The sequence below is a fragment of the Alosa pseudoharengus genome, unplaced genomic scaffold (genome assembly GCF_046254945.1).
Source record: "Alosa pseudoharengus isolate Yale_2024_CS ecotype anadromous, Long Island Sound unplaced genomic scaffold, YU_APseudo_1.1 YU_APseudo_1.1_scf_5, whole genome shotgun sequence".
NCBI classification, from domain to species: Eukaryota; Metazoa; Chordata; class Actinopteri; order Clupeiformes; family Clupeidae; genus Alosa; species Alosa pseudoharengus.
Window position 1 is genome coordinate 31,226,724 of NW_027468837.1, and position 13,826 is coordinate 31,240,549.

General features: G+C 46.4%; 1 protein-coding gene across 2 annotated transcripts in view; it reads left to right on the plus strand.

Annotated features, from left to right (window-relative positions):
• The window catches only part of srpk1b (SRSF protein kinase 1b), a 54,004-nt gene that overhangs the window by 28,891 nt on the left and 11,287 nt on the right, over positions 1-13,826 (plus strand). Inside the window, exons 4-12 of one of the 2 annotated variants that reach the window (XM_076267670.1) lie at positions 1,815-1,923; positions 2,025-2,112; positions 2,464-2,551; positions 4,593-4,699; positions 6,757-6,922; positions 8,334-8,359; positions 9,304-9,517; positions 9,838-10,284; positions 12,500-12,600. In XM_076267670.1, the coding sequence (XP_076123785.1) occupies positions 1,815-1,923; positions 2,025-2,112; positions 2,464-2,551; positions 4,593-4,699; positions 6,757-6,922; positions 8,334-8,359; positions 9,304-9,517; positions 9,838-10,284; positions 12,500-12,600 (1,346 nt within the window). The remainder of the gene's footprint in view (positions 1-1,814; positions 1,924-2,024; positions 2,113-2,463; positions 2,552-4,592; positions 4,700-6,756; positions 6,923-8,333; positions 8,360-9,303; positions 9,518-9,837; positions 10,285-12,499; positions 12,601-13,826) is intronic. The other variant, XM_076267671.1, reaches the window with a different exon arrangement.

Consider the following 13,826-nt stretch of genomic DNA (forward strand, 5'->3'; position numbering starts at 1 on the left):
GGTCCGCGGATCATTTCTGGCACAATCATTGAACCGCGGCCGAAAGAAAAATAAACTAAACATTTCCCAGAATAGGAAACATTTTTTAATTTATTGTTATCAAATAAAGACGCATAGCATTAGGGGGTAGTGGTGTGAGCGCTCATTCTTGTGTGTGCGCATCTGTGTACGTTAAACAGTCATCACTGGAGATAACGTGGGTAGCAGCAACAAACAACGCCTTTTTAAAACAACGAAAGAAGCGGACTCTTGCTGTCCATGAAAATATACTGGCTAGATCTTTAAGTTAGGCTAATGAACATGTTGCATTCTATACAGCCTGATTATGTCATTCTTTAAGCTACATAGCCTGTCTCCAGTTTTCCTCAATTTTACTAATTAAGAAGGGATAATAGGATATTTGACCGGCATATCATCAAAATGTCCGGAAAACGAAACCGGCACCATTTTTTTCTAGCGGAAACTCTGACACACACACACCCCAACGACTACTGCAAGGGTACGACACCAGGGCCCACACTCCAGCGTTTCCGCTTGGAAAGAAAATGGTGTCGGTCAAATTGACCGGCAGAGGTTTCGTTTTACGGACATTATGATGATATGCCGGTCAAATATCCTATTATCACTTCTTAATTAGTCAAGTGGAGGAAAACTGGAGGCAGGCTATGTAGCTTAAAGAATGACATAATCAGGCCGTATAGAATGCAAAATTTTTATTAGCCTAACTTAAACATGCTTAACTAATGTCAATTTAAAGATCTGTTATTTCCATTTTTTGAATTTGACTAGCCAGTCTCTATGCAGTTATCATGGGCAGCAAGAATCCGCTTCTTTCGTTGTTTTAAATAACGTTGTTTGTTGCTTCTACCCACATTATCTCTAGTGGTTCAACAGTTTCACTTGCGCAGATGCGCACACACATTGAATGAGCGCTCACACCACTACCCCCTGATGCTATGCCTCTTTATTTGATAACACTAAATTAAGAAATATTTCCTAATCTGGAAAATGTTTAGTTTTTTTTCCTTTTGGTCACTGATTCCGACCGCCTGATACGCCTGACACTTACTGATTCCGATACGCCTGACACTTAGGCTTTTTCTCTGGTGGTGGTGGAGCTGACCGGACAGGCTTCAGGCGTTACCGATTCGCCATCATCTGTTGCGTCTGGCCTCTGAAAAAAGCTTTTAAGGCTAGCCTGCCTGGGCCTGGCCATGCTTGAACCATATCACTCATTCATTCGTTGTTTATAACAGACGTTTTAGGCGTGCACTTTATTTGAAATGCAGCAAATGCGTGTTGTTTAATAACTTTCAAACGGTAGCCTAGAGCCTGTTCCTTTAAAATATAGCCAAAGGACGGTGTATTTTTGCTTTAGTATAGGCCTACATTTTAGGTTTATTCTCAAATTCAGATTGTGTTAGGCAGACGGGATTATTAGCCAATTTCAATCGGACAATTTGACCGGAGAGATTTAATTTTGTCGGACATTCCATTTTTTTTTCGCCCAATGTCCGGCAATTACTGGACAACGGAAACCCTGCCACACACACACACACACACACACCCCAACGACTACTGCAAGAGACCAGGGCATGCACATGCATGCACACACACAGTTGTTAGTAATAATTAATGCATAAGTAGTCTCTGCTGAAGCATTAGAGGCTGGAACCGTCATCAGTGGTATATTGGCTGACCGCCGTACTACTCCACAAACAGGCTCTTTGTAGCATCTCTGTGTCTCTCTCCATTTTAGCATATGTACCCTGACTGTCTTCAGTTGTGAAAGTAAACTCTGTTCCCTCCCCCAGGTGGCTATCACCACGTGAAGATCGGTGACCTGTTTAACGGACGCTACCATGTGATCCGGAAGCTTGGCTGGGGTCACTTCTCCACTGTGTGGTTGGCCTGGGACGTCCAGTAAGTAGCAGAGGTCAGGTCACCCTTGTCTGTTTTGGGTTATTGTGGTCTATGCTTCCAGGATCAATGACTTTGTGTGTGTGTGTGTTTGTGTACTCTAGGGGTAAGCGGTTCGTGGCCATGAAGGTGGTGAAAAGTGCAGAGCACTACACAGAGACGGCTCTGGATGAGATCAAACTGCTGCGCGCAGTGAGTTCACACCACTCATAACACACACAGGCGCACGCACGCACGCACACACACACACACACACACACACACAAATACACAAATACATCAAATCGCATCACAAAACTCATATCATACATACAATCAAATACATCAAATCGCATCATAACAGAGCACATCCGACTGACGCTTACCTGTTGAATTAAAGAGTAAGATGACTAAAATAAGCGGAAGTTAATGTTAAACAGTAAGAGGCTCTTACAGGGGCATACATTCTTATGGGGGGGGGGGGGGACGACTAGGAGCAGGACATGTGTTTTGGAAGTGGTTCCTTGTGTTCTAAGAGTGTTCTTGTGTCTCTGACCTGCCCAGGTGCGGAACAGTGACCTCGGCGACCCCTGCAGAGAGAAAGTGGTGCAGCTGCTGGACGACTTCAAGATCTCCGGCGTCAATGGCACCCGTATCCTCTTATGTGCACTCTCCGCACCTCCCCTACTGAACCTCCTCCCTCACCTCCTACCTACTCTCAGCACCTCCCCTACTCAACCACCTCCCTCACACCACCTACCTGCTCTCAGCACCTCCTCTTTAGACTTCTTTCCCATACAACTCCTACCTGCTCCTCCTTTCTTTTCCCTCCTCTCTTCTCCTCTACATACTCATACATACTTACTCCTCTCTAGACCTCTCTTCACCTCCTCTAGACCTCTTTGCACCTCGTCTCTAGACCTCTCTTCACCTCCTCTAGACCTCTTTGCACCTCGTCTCTAGACCTCTCTTCACCTCCTCTAGACCTCTTTGCACCTCGTCTCTAGACCTCTCTTCACCTCCTCTAGACCTCTTTGCACCTCGTCTCTAGACCTCTCTTCACCTCCTCTAGACCTTTTTGCACCTCGTCTCTAGACCTCTGCTCCTCCTCTCTAGATCTCTCTCTTCACCTCCTCTAGATCTCTCCACCTCCTCTCTAGACCTCTGCACCTCCTCTTTGCCCCTGTTTTCCATAGCTCCTCCACAGACTTCTCCTCAGCGCCTCCTCTCCTCTCCCCTCCAATCCCCCTCCCCTCTACACACCTGCTCTATGCTCCCCCTGTTTTCCTGCCATTCTCCTCCTCTCTGCACCTCCTCTAGCCCCCCTGTCTCCGTCTTCTCCACATCCTTTGGGGTGGTGATGGTCTAGTGGTCAGGGACCAGGGGGAGGTTTTGAGTTCCATCCCAGGGGGCTGCTGCTATTGTGCCCCTGAGCAAGGTGCTTAACCCTGTGTGTGTGTGTGTGTGTGTGTGTGTGTGTGTGTGTGTGTGTGTGTGTGTGTGTGTGTGTGTGTGTGTGTGTGTGTGTGTGTGTGTGTGTGTGTGTGTGTGTGTGTGTGTGTGTGTGTGTGTGTGTGTGTGCATGCGCAAGGTGCTTAACCCTGAGTTACTCCAGGGTACTGGCCTTGTAGCTACTTTACTGTAAGTCACTCTGGGTCATTGTGTCTGCTAAACGATAAATAATGTAATCTAATGTACATAATGACCTCCTTTCCACCATCACCACACACACACTCTCTCTCTCACTCACTCACACACACACAGCCACATGCAAACAACCATACACACACACTCACCCACACACACACCTCCTCCTTCCTACATCTCCTCTTCCCTTCCCTTCTCAGAGGAGTTACTCCATTATTAATCAATACTTAATATTCTGGTTCTGTGTATTCATTTCTACTAGATTGAATTATCTGTTAATTTCTGTAATATTTGGTTGGTTTATTCATTTAACATGGTTGGCTCTACTCAGTAAGGGACTTTTTAATTGGGAGCTTTCAGCTGGTGTTCCATTACCCGTCCAACATTCACCTGCACAAAATCTGGTTGTGTTATTAATTTATTAAGTTAGTGTAAGTGAGTGAGATTGTTGGCTAAGTAGCATTAGCAGTATTGGAAGTATTGGAAGTCAGTGAAATCCCACATTTTGCCTCAAGCTCCATTGCCTTAAGACAATGAGAAAATCAATGACATTTAACAAGAGAGGAATTTAGTTCAGTGCAAGTGTGTGTGTCTGTATGTCAGTATGTGTGTGTGCACCAACAATGATATATGCAGGCCCTCTCATTTCCCCCCTGCTCAGTGTGTTGTGTATTCCTAAGTGGTGATGCAGAGAGGACACGTGTGTCCATCCTCTGCTGCTGAGGACACCAAGTGTGTGTGTGTGTGTGTGTGTGTGTGTGTGTGTGTGTGTGTGTGTGTGTGTGTGTGTCCATCTGCTGCTGCTGTGGGTCTGAAAGGCCTATCTACCCAGCAGGCACAGCTGCTGCTGCAGGCATCCTGCCCAGACGCGCTCCAGTGTGTGTGTGTGTACTTTATAGAATCTGGATGGAGCCATAATGAGGTTGTCAGGGCTGGTTTTTTGACTGGTGATTAGGACAGGAAGCTGTGTGTGTGTATGTGTAGGCACATTAGACTTCATGGTGTAATGTTTTTGACCTTGACAGATGTGTGTGTGTGTGTATCAGATGTGTGTATGGTGTTTGAAGTCCTCGGCCACCACCTGCTTAAGTGGATCATTAAGTCCAATTACCAGGGTCTGCCTCTAGCCTGTGTGAAGAGCATCATCCGACAGGTACCCGCCGCCTCTTACCGCACTCTCATCTCTTCTCTCTCATCTTCTCTCTCACTCTCTTCTCTTCTCTTCTCTCTCATCTTCTCTTTTCTCGCTCTCTTCTCTTCTCTCTCATCTTCTCTTTTCTTGCTCTCTTCTCTTCTCTCTCATCTTCTCTCTCTTTCTTCTCTTCTCTTTTCTCTCATCTTCTCTCTCTCTCTTCTCTTCTCTCTCATCTTCTCTCCTCTGTGCAGCTGAAATGACACTCGTGATGCTAAGTGGTGTTGGCTAACCCTCCTGCAGTAGGTTAGCAGTAGTTAGCAGAATTGGCTAACCACTCTTTGGTGCTGATTGAAAATGAGTTTTAGTTTACCTTTTCTCAGTGTATGTTTGTGATGAGTGCTAGTTGACCCTCATTTAGTAAAGATCGGGCATAGGCTACTGTGCTTCAGTGACTCACAGGTAGTAAGCAGAACTGGCTAAGCCTTCTTCAGTAGACATGATAAAGCTAGCTAACCTTCCAGAAGACGCTAGCTAATCCTCTTCCAGAAGAGACTGAGGATAGCTAAGATAGCTAACTGTTCTTGAGAAGGGGCTGGAGGATGTCCCAGCTAGCTAACCCTCGTATCGGAGCACAGCAGCACCTGGTCCAGTGTGTACGCCTCACCGGATTAGTGTCTCATTACAGCTGAACGCTAGCACGCCAGTTATGCAACATCACAGAGCAGCCAAGACTGAGAGGGTCAGTGATTTGTTGATGATTTGTTTTTTGTTGCTTTGGTTCTTTGGTTGGACATATTCAGGCTACTGTCAACACATGCATGTGGTACCTTGAAGGAGGACCTTTACGGATCCTGGTTACAGCACGCGCCATGTTTGCAACTGCCACCAGCCAATTGCATTTCTGTGTTGTGTAATGTTAAATATGCTTGGCTACTGATTGGCCCCTGTGGGAAAGCCGCTACCTATAGTACAAGGAATTGATCACCTCTGTGCATCTGCAGTAAAAAATATTCAGCCATATTGAAATAGTCCCATACAGGGTTATTAGTGAATACGGTAATGCCATGAGGGAATAGGATCTTGTACATTCCCATAGGGCGCCTGTTGGATTGTGTCTGACTTGCAGGAACACAGCACATTACTCCACTACACACTACAACTACTTGAAAAATTCCCAAATTGGTCAGGAAATGCCCATTTGAAATGCATTTTAACCCGTCTAATCCACTATAAATTGGATGGACGAGTGCAAATAATCACACCAGTACAGCAGTAAAGACGAGGAGAGCTGATTTGAGATCTTGCTGTGCTTGTTTTCGCTCACTGTGGTGCAGTAGACTCACAGATCTTAAGGGTGTGTGTTGTCAGGGACACGGATTCATAACGTCACTTGCTTTGAATCCTGACATTTGTTGCAGAAAACAACGCACGCACACACACACACACACACACACACACACACACCTGCACACATTGTATGTTTCTGTGTGATGGTGAACTATGACCTTTTTGAAGCAGACACTGTTCATTAGCCGCCCACGCCAGGAGCCCGTGTCCTCTCCCACAGCTCTTTAAATGGACTGCTGGGTTTTTAATGCACTGCTGTTGAAATGCGTTATTTTATTGAACTGCTGGGTTTTTAATGCACTGCTGTTGAATTGCGTTATTTTATTGAACTGCTGGGTTTTTAATGCACTGCTGTTGAAATGCGTTATTTTATTGAACTGCTGGGTTTTTAATGCACTGCTGTTGAATTGTGTTATTTTATTGGAAGACGGTTTCTGTACGCTGCTGTTTTAAATGTGCCATTTTAATGAAATGCAGTTTCAATGCGCTACTGTTTTAAATACACTGTTTAAATATGTGGGTGTGTAAATGCAATGATGAGTAAATACATGCATATGCCACGCTTTTATTTGAACATTCGATTTGTTTCTTTTGTTGTTTATGTACCTGGTTCTAAGTTCTCCGGTGTGTGCTCTCTGGTGCTGTTGTGCATGGTTCTAAGTTCGGCTCTCCTCTCCTGTTCGCTGTTGTTGATGTTCCTGGTTCTACGTTCTCCTGTGTGTGGTCAGGTTCTGCAGGGTCTGGACTACCTGCACAATAAGTGTAAGATCATCCACACGGACATCAAGCCAGAGAACATCCTGCTGAGCGTCAACGAGCCGTACGTCCGGCGACTGGCTGCAGAGGCCAGCGAGTGGCAGCGCACAGGAGGACCGCCTCCATCAGGGTCCGCAGGTCAGACACACACACACACACACACACACACACACACACAGGAGGACCGCCTCCATCAGGGTCCGCAGGTCAGACACACACACACACACACACACAGGAGGACCGCCTCCATCAGGGTCCGCAGGACAGACACACACACACACACAGACATTCACGTTATTCTGAACTCATCTTGCTCTTAGTCAGTCAGAGCAGTTTGTAATAAATGGGCTTGAAATGATCCTAATCAAGCGCAGCAGGCCTGCAATGGCCCTAAAATGAGGAGGGACTGGAGTGGGGAGGGAGGGGGCTGCAGAGAGAGGGATAGAGAGAGAGAGGGATAGAGAGAGAGGGAGAGAGAGAGGAAGAGAGAGAGAGGGAGAGAGAGAATTCTAGGGAACTTGGTGTTCTGACGTCCTCTTGACATGCTTTTTAGGAGTTGTGCTGTCCTCATCTCAACCACTTCAACGCATTTGGGGTTTAATTAAACATCAGCTGGTATGTTGAGATAGCCGGCCGGGATGCATTAGGAATTTCAAAATCTGCATTTTTACACTCATTAGGAGGGATTCTAGTGGGCTGTTTTCTGAGATATCACACAGGCTGTAGATATATAAAGCTGTGTGTGTGTGTGTGTGTGTGTATGCGTGTGTGTGTGTGTATGGTGATTCCAGTGGGCTGTTTTCTGAGAGATGACACATGCTGTAGCTGTATAAAGCTGTGTGTGTGTGTGTGTGTATGTGTGTGTGTGTGTGTGTGTGTACGGGTGTGTCCGTGTGTGTGTGTATGGTTATTGGAGTGTCATATTATGTAAAAAGATGCCAGAGCTGCTTACTAAATGAGGGTCTGTGAGTCATGTTAGCGAGACATGAAAAAAACAAAACTTCTTCAGACCAGACAAGAGCTTCATGATCCCATCCTCCCTCCCTCCCTCTCTTTCCCTCTTTCTCTCTTCCTCTCTCCCTCTCTCTGTCCCTCTTTCTTTCTTCCTCCCTCTCTCTTTCCCTCTTTCTCTCTTCCTCCCTCCTCTCTCTTTCCCTCTTTCTCTGCTCCTCCCTCCCTCTCTCGCTCTCCATCTCTCTCCTCTGTCTCTAACCCCCACTTGTTTCTCATTCTCCATCTCTCTCTTGCTCTTCCTCCCTTTTTCTCTCTATCATGTTGTGTATGTGTGTGTGTGTGTGTGAACTGTATCTGTTAGGTCTCAAGTTGTCCACTTTGATTCCTGCCATACCATGTTGGCCAGACACACACACACACACACACACACACACACACACACACACACACACACACACACACACACACACACACACACACACTCGTACACTCGTATACGTCCTCCTGTCCTGTTTTACACTGATTGGTCTCAGTGGTGCCATTATTTATTTGTGTTTTTGTTTTTGTTTATTTGCTTGTTTGTTTCTCTCTACAGTGAGTACAGCTCCGGCTCAAAAACAAGTAAGCTTTTTTCCCTGCCGTCTAAATGTGTGTGTGTGTGTCTGTGTGTGTGTGTCTCTGTGTGTGTTTCTCTGTGTGTGTGTCTGTGTGTGTGTGTGTCTGTGTGTGTGTGTCTGTGTGTCTCTCTGTGTCTGTGTCTGTGTTTGTGTCTTCTGCTGTATATGTGGGCATGTGTTTGTGTTTGAATGTACAGGATGGGTTAGTATGATGGAAGACTATTGTCAGCGTGTGCCTGAATGTGGTTGTATGCTATTCTTTTTTTAAAAGAGATTACTAAAGAGTGAATTCTTGTAGAAAAGTGTTTGTCTGTTTGTTTATTTGATTTTGTGTGTGTGTTTGTGTGTGTGTGTGTGTGTGTTTGTGTGTTTGTGCTTGTGCGTGTGCGTGTGCGTGTGCGTGTGTGTGTTTGTGCTTGTGCGTGTGTGCATCAAGGATGATGTCTTGGGGAGGACTGTTATGTGAATGTGTGTGTGCCTGAAGACTGGAGACTGCTTAGATAAGAGAGTGTTTTTGTGTTTTTCAGACAGACAGTTTCAGTGCATTTGTGTGAGTGTGGTTGGTGTGTGTGTGTGTGAGACGAGAATTGCGTAGGCATCCAAGTGTCTATTATTCCTGTGCTGGAACTGACAGTAGTGAGAATGAGTCTTTGTCTGCCAGATGCTCACTCCAGAGTGTGTGTGTGTGTGTGTGTGTGTGTGTGTCTGTGAGTAATTTTCAAAACATCTCTCTCCTCACCCTTCTTTCACCCTCTTTGTTCTCTGTCCTTCTGTCTGTTGTTTTCTCTCTCTCTCTCTCTCTCTCTCTCTTCCTATTTCTCTGCCTCCCTCTATCTCTATAACTTATCTCACCCTCTTTTTCTGTCCCTCTCTCTCTCTCCTCTCCTCCACTTCCTCTGTCTCTTTCTCTCTCTCCACCCCCCCATTCCTCCCCCGTTCCTCCCCCAGCCCCAGAAGATGTCTAAGAACAGGAAGAAGAAGCTGAAGAAGAAGCAGAAGAAGCAGGCTGAGCTGCTGGAGAAGCGCAACCTGGAGCTGGGCGATGGACAGCGCCCCCTAGAGGCCGGAGACGACGAGGAGGAGGACGAGGACACAGACGCGCCCGACAGAGCGCCGTCTGCCACACCCTCCAACCAGCACACCTTACACACACCCAGCAGGGGTCAGTTTACGCATGCGCACACACACACACACACACACACACACACACACACACACACACACACACGTACCAATCCTGCTCTCCCCTGCCAGACTTCTCACTCAGATATCACACACTTATCACCCGAATCACAGGTGCTTGGCATATATGTGAAGTTTCACAAGTCACACACACACACTTTATCTCACGCGTGGATTACATGGCTCTGTGTGCTTGATGCCAGGCACGCCAGTTACAGGGTTCTGGGTGTGTGTGTGTGTGTGTGTTGTGTGGGTCCTCCAGACTTGTTTGAATTTGTGCGTGTTGTGTTGTTTTTCCAGAGTGTGTGAGCGAGGTTTGGAACCAGCAGAGCGAGCCAGAGTGTGCGATGGACGTCACCTGCAACGGGCACGTCGGGGAGAACCTGAAAGAGAGCACCCACATGCAGGGGCACACGCCCGATGCAGAGGACGACGAAGAAGAACCTCAGAATCCGTACGCCGACAACTGCAGCAGCACCACGGAGACCCAGCCAAGCCCCGCCTACCTGCCCTGCAACGACAGTGCACCCGTCGCCATGGCGATGCCCGGCGAGGCTGGCGAGCAGGCGTGTGGAGGCGGCACAGACGGTAACGGGCCTTCAGTGATTGGTTCAGTAGAGGGGCGGGCAAACAGGGCACCGCAGGAAGAGGAGGAGGAGGAGGAGAGGAAGCAGGAAGTAGAGGACAGGAAACAGGAAGCCCTCTGCGGGGAGGCGGATGGCACCACGGAACAGGAGGAGGACCCTGGTCAGTCAGAGCGTGAAGAAGAAGCGGTCATAACCGGTTCTGTTTTGCCCCTGTGTGTGTGTGTGTCAAACCCTCCACTAACCACCTCCTCCTCCTCTTCTTCCTCACCAACCTATCTCAGAGGACTGCTGGCTCTGTGACAAGTCCGGCCTAAAGCCGAGCCACGTCCGTGCCAGAGTCGTCTTCTGTCTGGGCTCTTTCCTGTCGGGGCTGTTTCCTGTCTGGGCTGTTTCCTGTCTGTCAGGGAGTCTGACTCCACATAGAAACCGGCATGATCTAAAGGTTCCAGGGGATCTACTAATAGTAGTAACATCAGTAGTAGTATCTAGTCTGTACTAACTAGTAGTAGTAGCATTAGTAGTAGGATCTAGTCTGCACTAACTCTTAACTGACTACATTGGGTTATTGGTGAAAGCGGTCACAAATGCCTGAGGTGTGTAGACTGATTTTTCTTTGACCTGCTCATTTGTTGCTAATTTAGTTGTTCACTTCACTCAGGAGCACTTAGCCCGTACTAATGAGAGCACTTAACCCGTACTAATGAGAGTTAGTAGCACTTAGCCCGTACTAATGAGAGCACTTAACCTGTACTAATGAGAGTTAGTAGCACTTAACCCGTACTAATGAGAGCGCTTAACCTGTACTAATGAGAGTTAGTAGCACTTAACCCGTACTAATGAGAGCACTTAACCCGTACTAATGAGAGCACTTAACCTGTACTAATGAGAGCACTTAACCTGTACTAATGAGAGTTAGTAGCACTTAACCCGTACTAATGAGAGCACTTAACCGGTACAAATGAGAACACTTAGACTGTACTAATGAGAGCACTTAACCCGTACTAATGAGAGCACTTAACCCGTACTAATGAGAGCACTTAACCTGTACTAATGAGAGTTAGTAGCACTTAACCCGTACTAATGAGAGCACTTAACCCGTACTAATGAGAACACTTAACCTGTACTAATGAGAGTTAGTAGCACTTAACCCGTACTAATGAGAGCACTTAACCGGTACAAATGAGAACACTTAGCCTGTACTAATGAGAGCACTTAACCCGTACAAATGAGAGCACTTAACCCGTACTAATGAGAGCACTTAGCCCGTACTAATGAGAACACGAGAGCACTTAACCCGTACAAATGAGAACACTTAGCCTGTACTAATGAGAGCACTTAACCCGTACAAATGAGAGCACTTAACCCGTACTAATGAGAGCACTTAGCCCGTACTAATGAGAACACGAGAGCACTTAACCCGTACAAATGAGAGCACTTAGCCTGTACTAATGAGAGCACTTAGCCTGTACTAATGAGAGCATTTAGCCTGTACTAATGAGAGCACTTAGCCCGTACTAATGAGAGCACTTAACCCGTACAAATGAGAGCACTTAGCCTGTACTAATGAGAGCACTTAGCCCTTACTAATGAGAGCACTTAGCCCATACAAATGAGAGCACTTAACCCGTACAAATGAGAGCACTTAGCCTGTACTAATGAGAGCGCTTAGCCCTTACTAATGAGAGCACTTAGCCCGTACAAATGAGAGCACTTAGCCCGTACTAATGAGAGCACTTAGCCCTTACTAATGAGAGCACTTAGCCCGTACTAATGAGAGCACTTAGCCCGTACTAATGAGAGCACTTAGCCCATACTAATGAGAGCACTTAGCCCGTACTAATGAGAGCACTTAGCCTGTACTAATGAGAGTTCCTGATCTGCATGTCTGACACCATCAGTGGGTGTGGGCACACCAGCCAAGTTAAATGGTTGACTGTGATGTTTTAACAAATTACGGTTAATTAAAGCATTCTGGTGAACAAGTCAATTTCATCATGTACTTTCCTGTGTCTGTGTGTGTGTGTGTGTGTGTGTGTGTGTGTGTGTCACTTGATCTGCATATGCATGTATGCACTTGTTTAATCAAAAGCCCTATTAATCAGTCATTGATTTTTTTTGGCAAGAGTTTCCCACCTGGATTAACAGAGCTTAAATAGCCAGCCCTACTGTGCCAGACAAACACACCCAGGGCCAAAAAACACACACTTCAGTGTCTCTTTCCCTCCTGCACGCATGCATACACACACAAGCACATTTTTTAGTTGCAGAAAGCCATAAATTGATGTCAAACTCTGTGTGTGTGTGTGTGTGTGTGTGTGTGCGCGTGCGTGCGTGCGTGCGTGTGCGCGCGTGTGTGTGTGTGTGCCCTTCTGCAGCTAAGGTGCCGCCCGGCTGTCTGTTGTTGAACCCTCTGGACCCTCTGAATGCAGATCAGATCCAGGTGAAGATCGCTGACCTAGGCAACGCCTGCTGGGTGGTGAGTTAACACACACACACACACACACACATTTAGTCTTATGAAGCACACTGGTATGTAACAGTCTATCTTTCTTGCTAGAACACACTCACACAAAAATTCTGATGTTTCTGAGTATGACTGCTTCCCTGTCATGCACGTCTCATAGTGTCCCAAACACCTGCACTATACACAAACACACACATGCACACACACACACACACACAAACACACACATGCACACACACACACACACACACAAACACACACATGCACACACCAGAGTTTCCGCTGGAAAAAAATGGTGCTGGTCAAAGTGACCGGCAGAGGTTTCGTTTTCCGGACATTTTGATGATATGCCGGTCAAATATCCTATTATCCCTTCTTAATTAGTCAAATTCAGGAAAACTGGAGACAGGCTATGTAACTTAAAGAATGACCTAATCAGGCTGTATAGAATGCAACATGTTCATTAGCCTAACTTAAACATGCCTAACAAGATCTAGCCAGTATCTTTTCATGGACAGCAAGAGTCCGCGTCGTTCGTTGTTTTAAAAAGGCTACGTTGTTTGTTGCTGCTACCCACGTTATCTCCAGTGGTGACTGTTTAACTTACACAGATGCGCACACACAAGAATGAGCGCTCACACCCCTAATGCTATGCCTCTTTATTTGATAACAATACATTAAGAAATGTTTCCTATTCTGGGAAATGTTTAGTTTCTTTTTCTTTTGGCCGCGGTTCAATGATACCGTTTAATTGTGCCAGAAATTATCCGCGGACCAGTAATCGCCACGTCGAGGAGGCTCTAACCCTGCAGATCATATATAGACAGAGAACGCATAGGCCTACTGTATGCTTTGGGTAAAGAACACTTTGCATGTCCAGTGTACACGGAGAATGACAGTGTCTTGGAGCGGCCGCACCCCCGCAACTCCACTTCCAATGTCACTGATTCCGACAGATACGCCCGACACTTCTACTTTTTCTACCAGACATCTGAGGCTTCAGACGTTACCAATTTATCATCATCCATCGCGTCTGGCCTCTGAAAAAACTTTTAAGGCTAGTCTGCCTGGGCCTGGCCATGTTTGAACCGTTTCACTCATTTGTTCGTTGTTTAACATGGACGTTTTAACGTGCGCTTCCTATTTCAAATGCAGCATAGGCTATGCGTGTTGTTTAATAGCTTACTTTTCAAACGGTAGAGCCTGTTCATTTAAAAACATAGCCAGAGGACGTATAG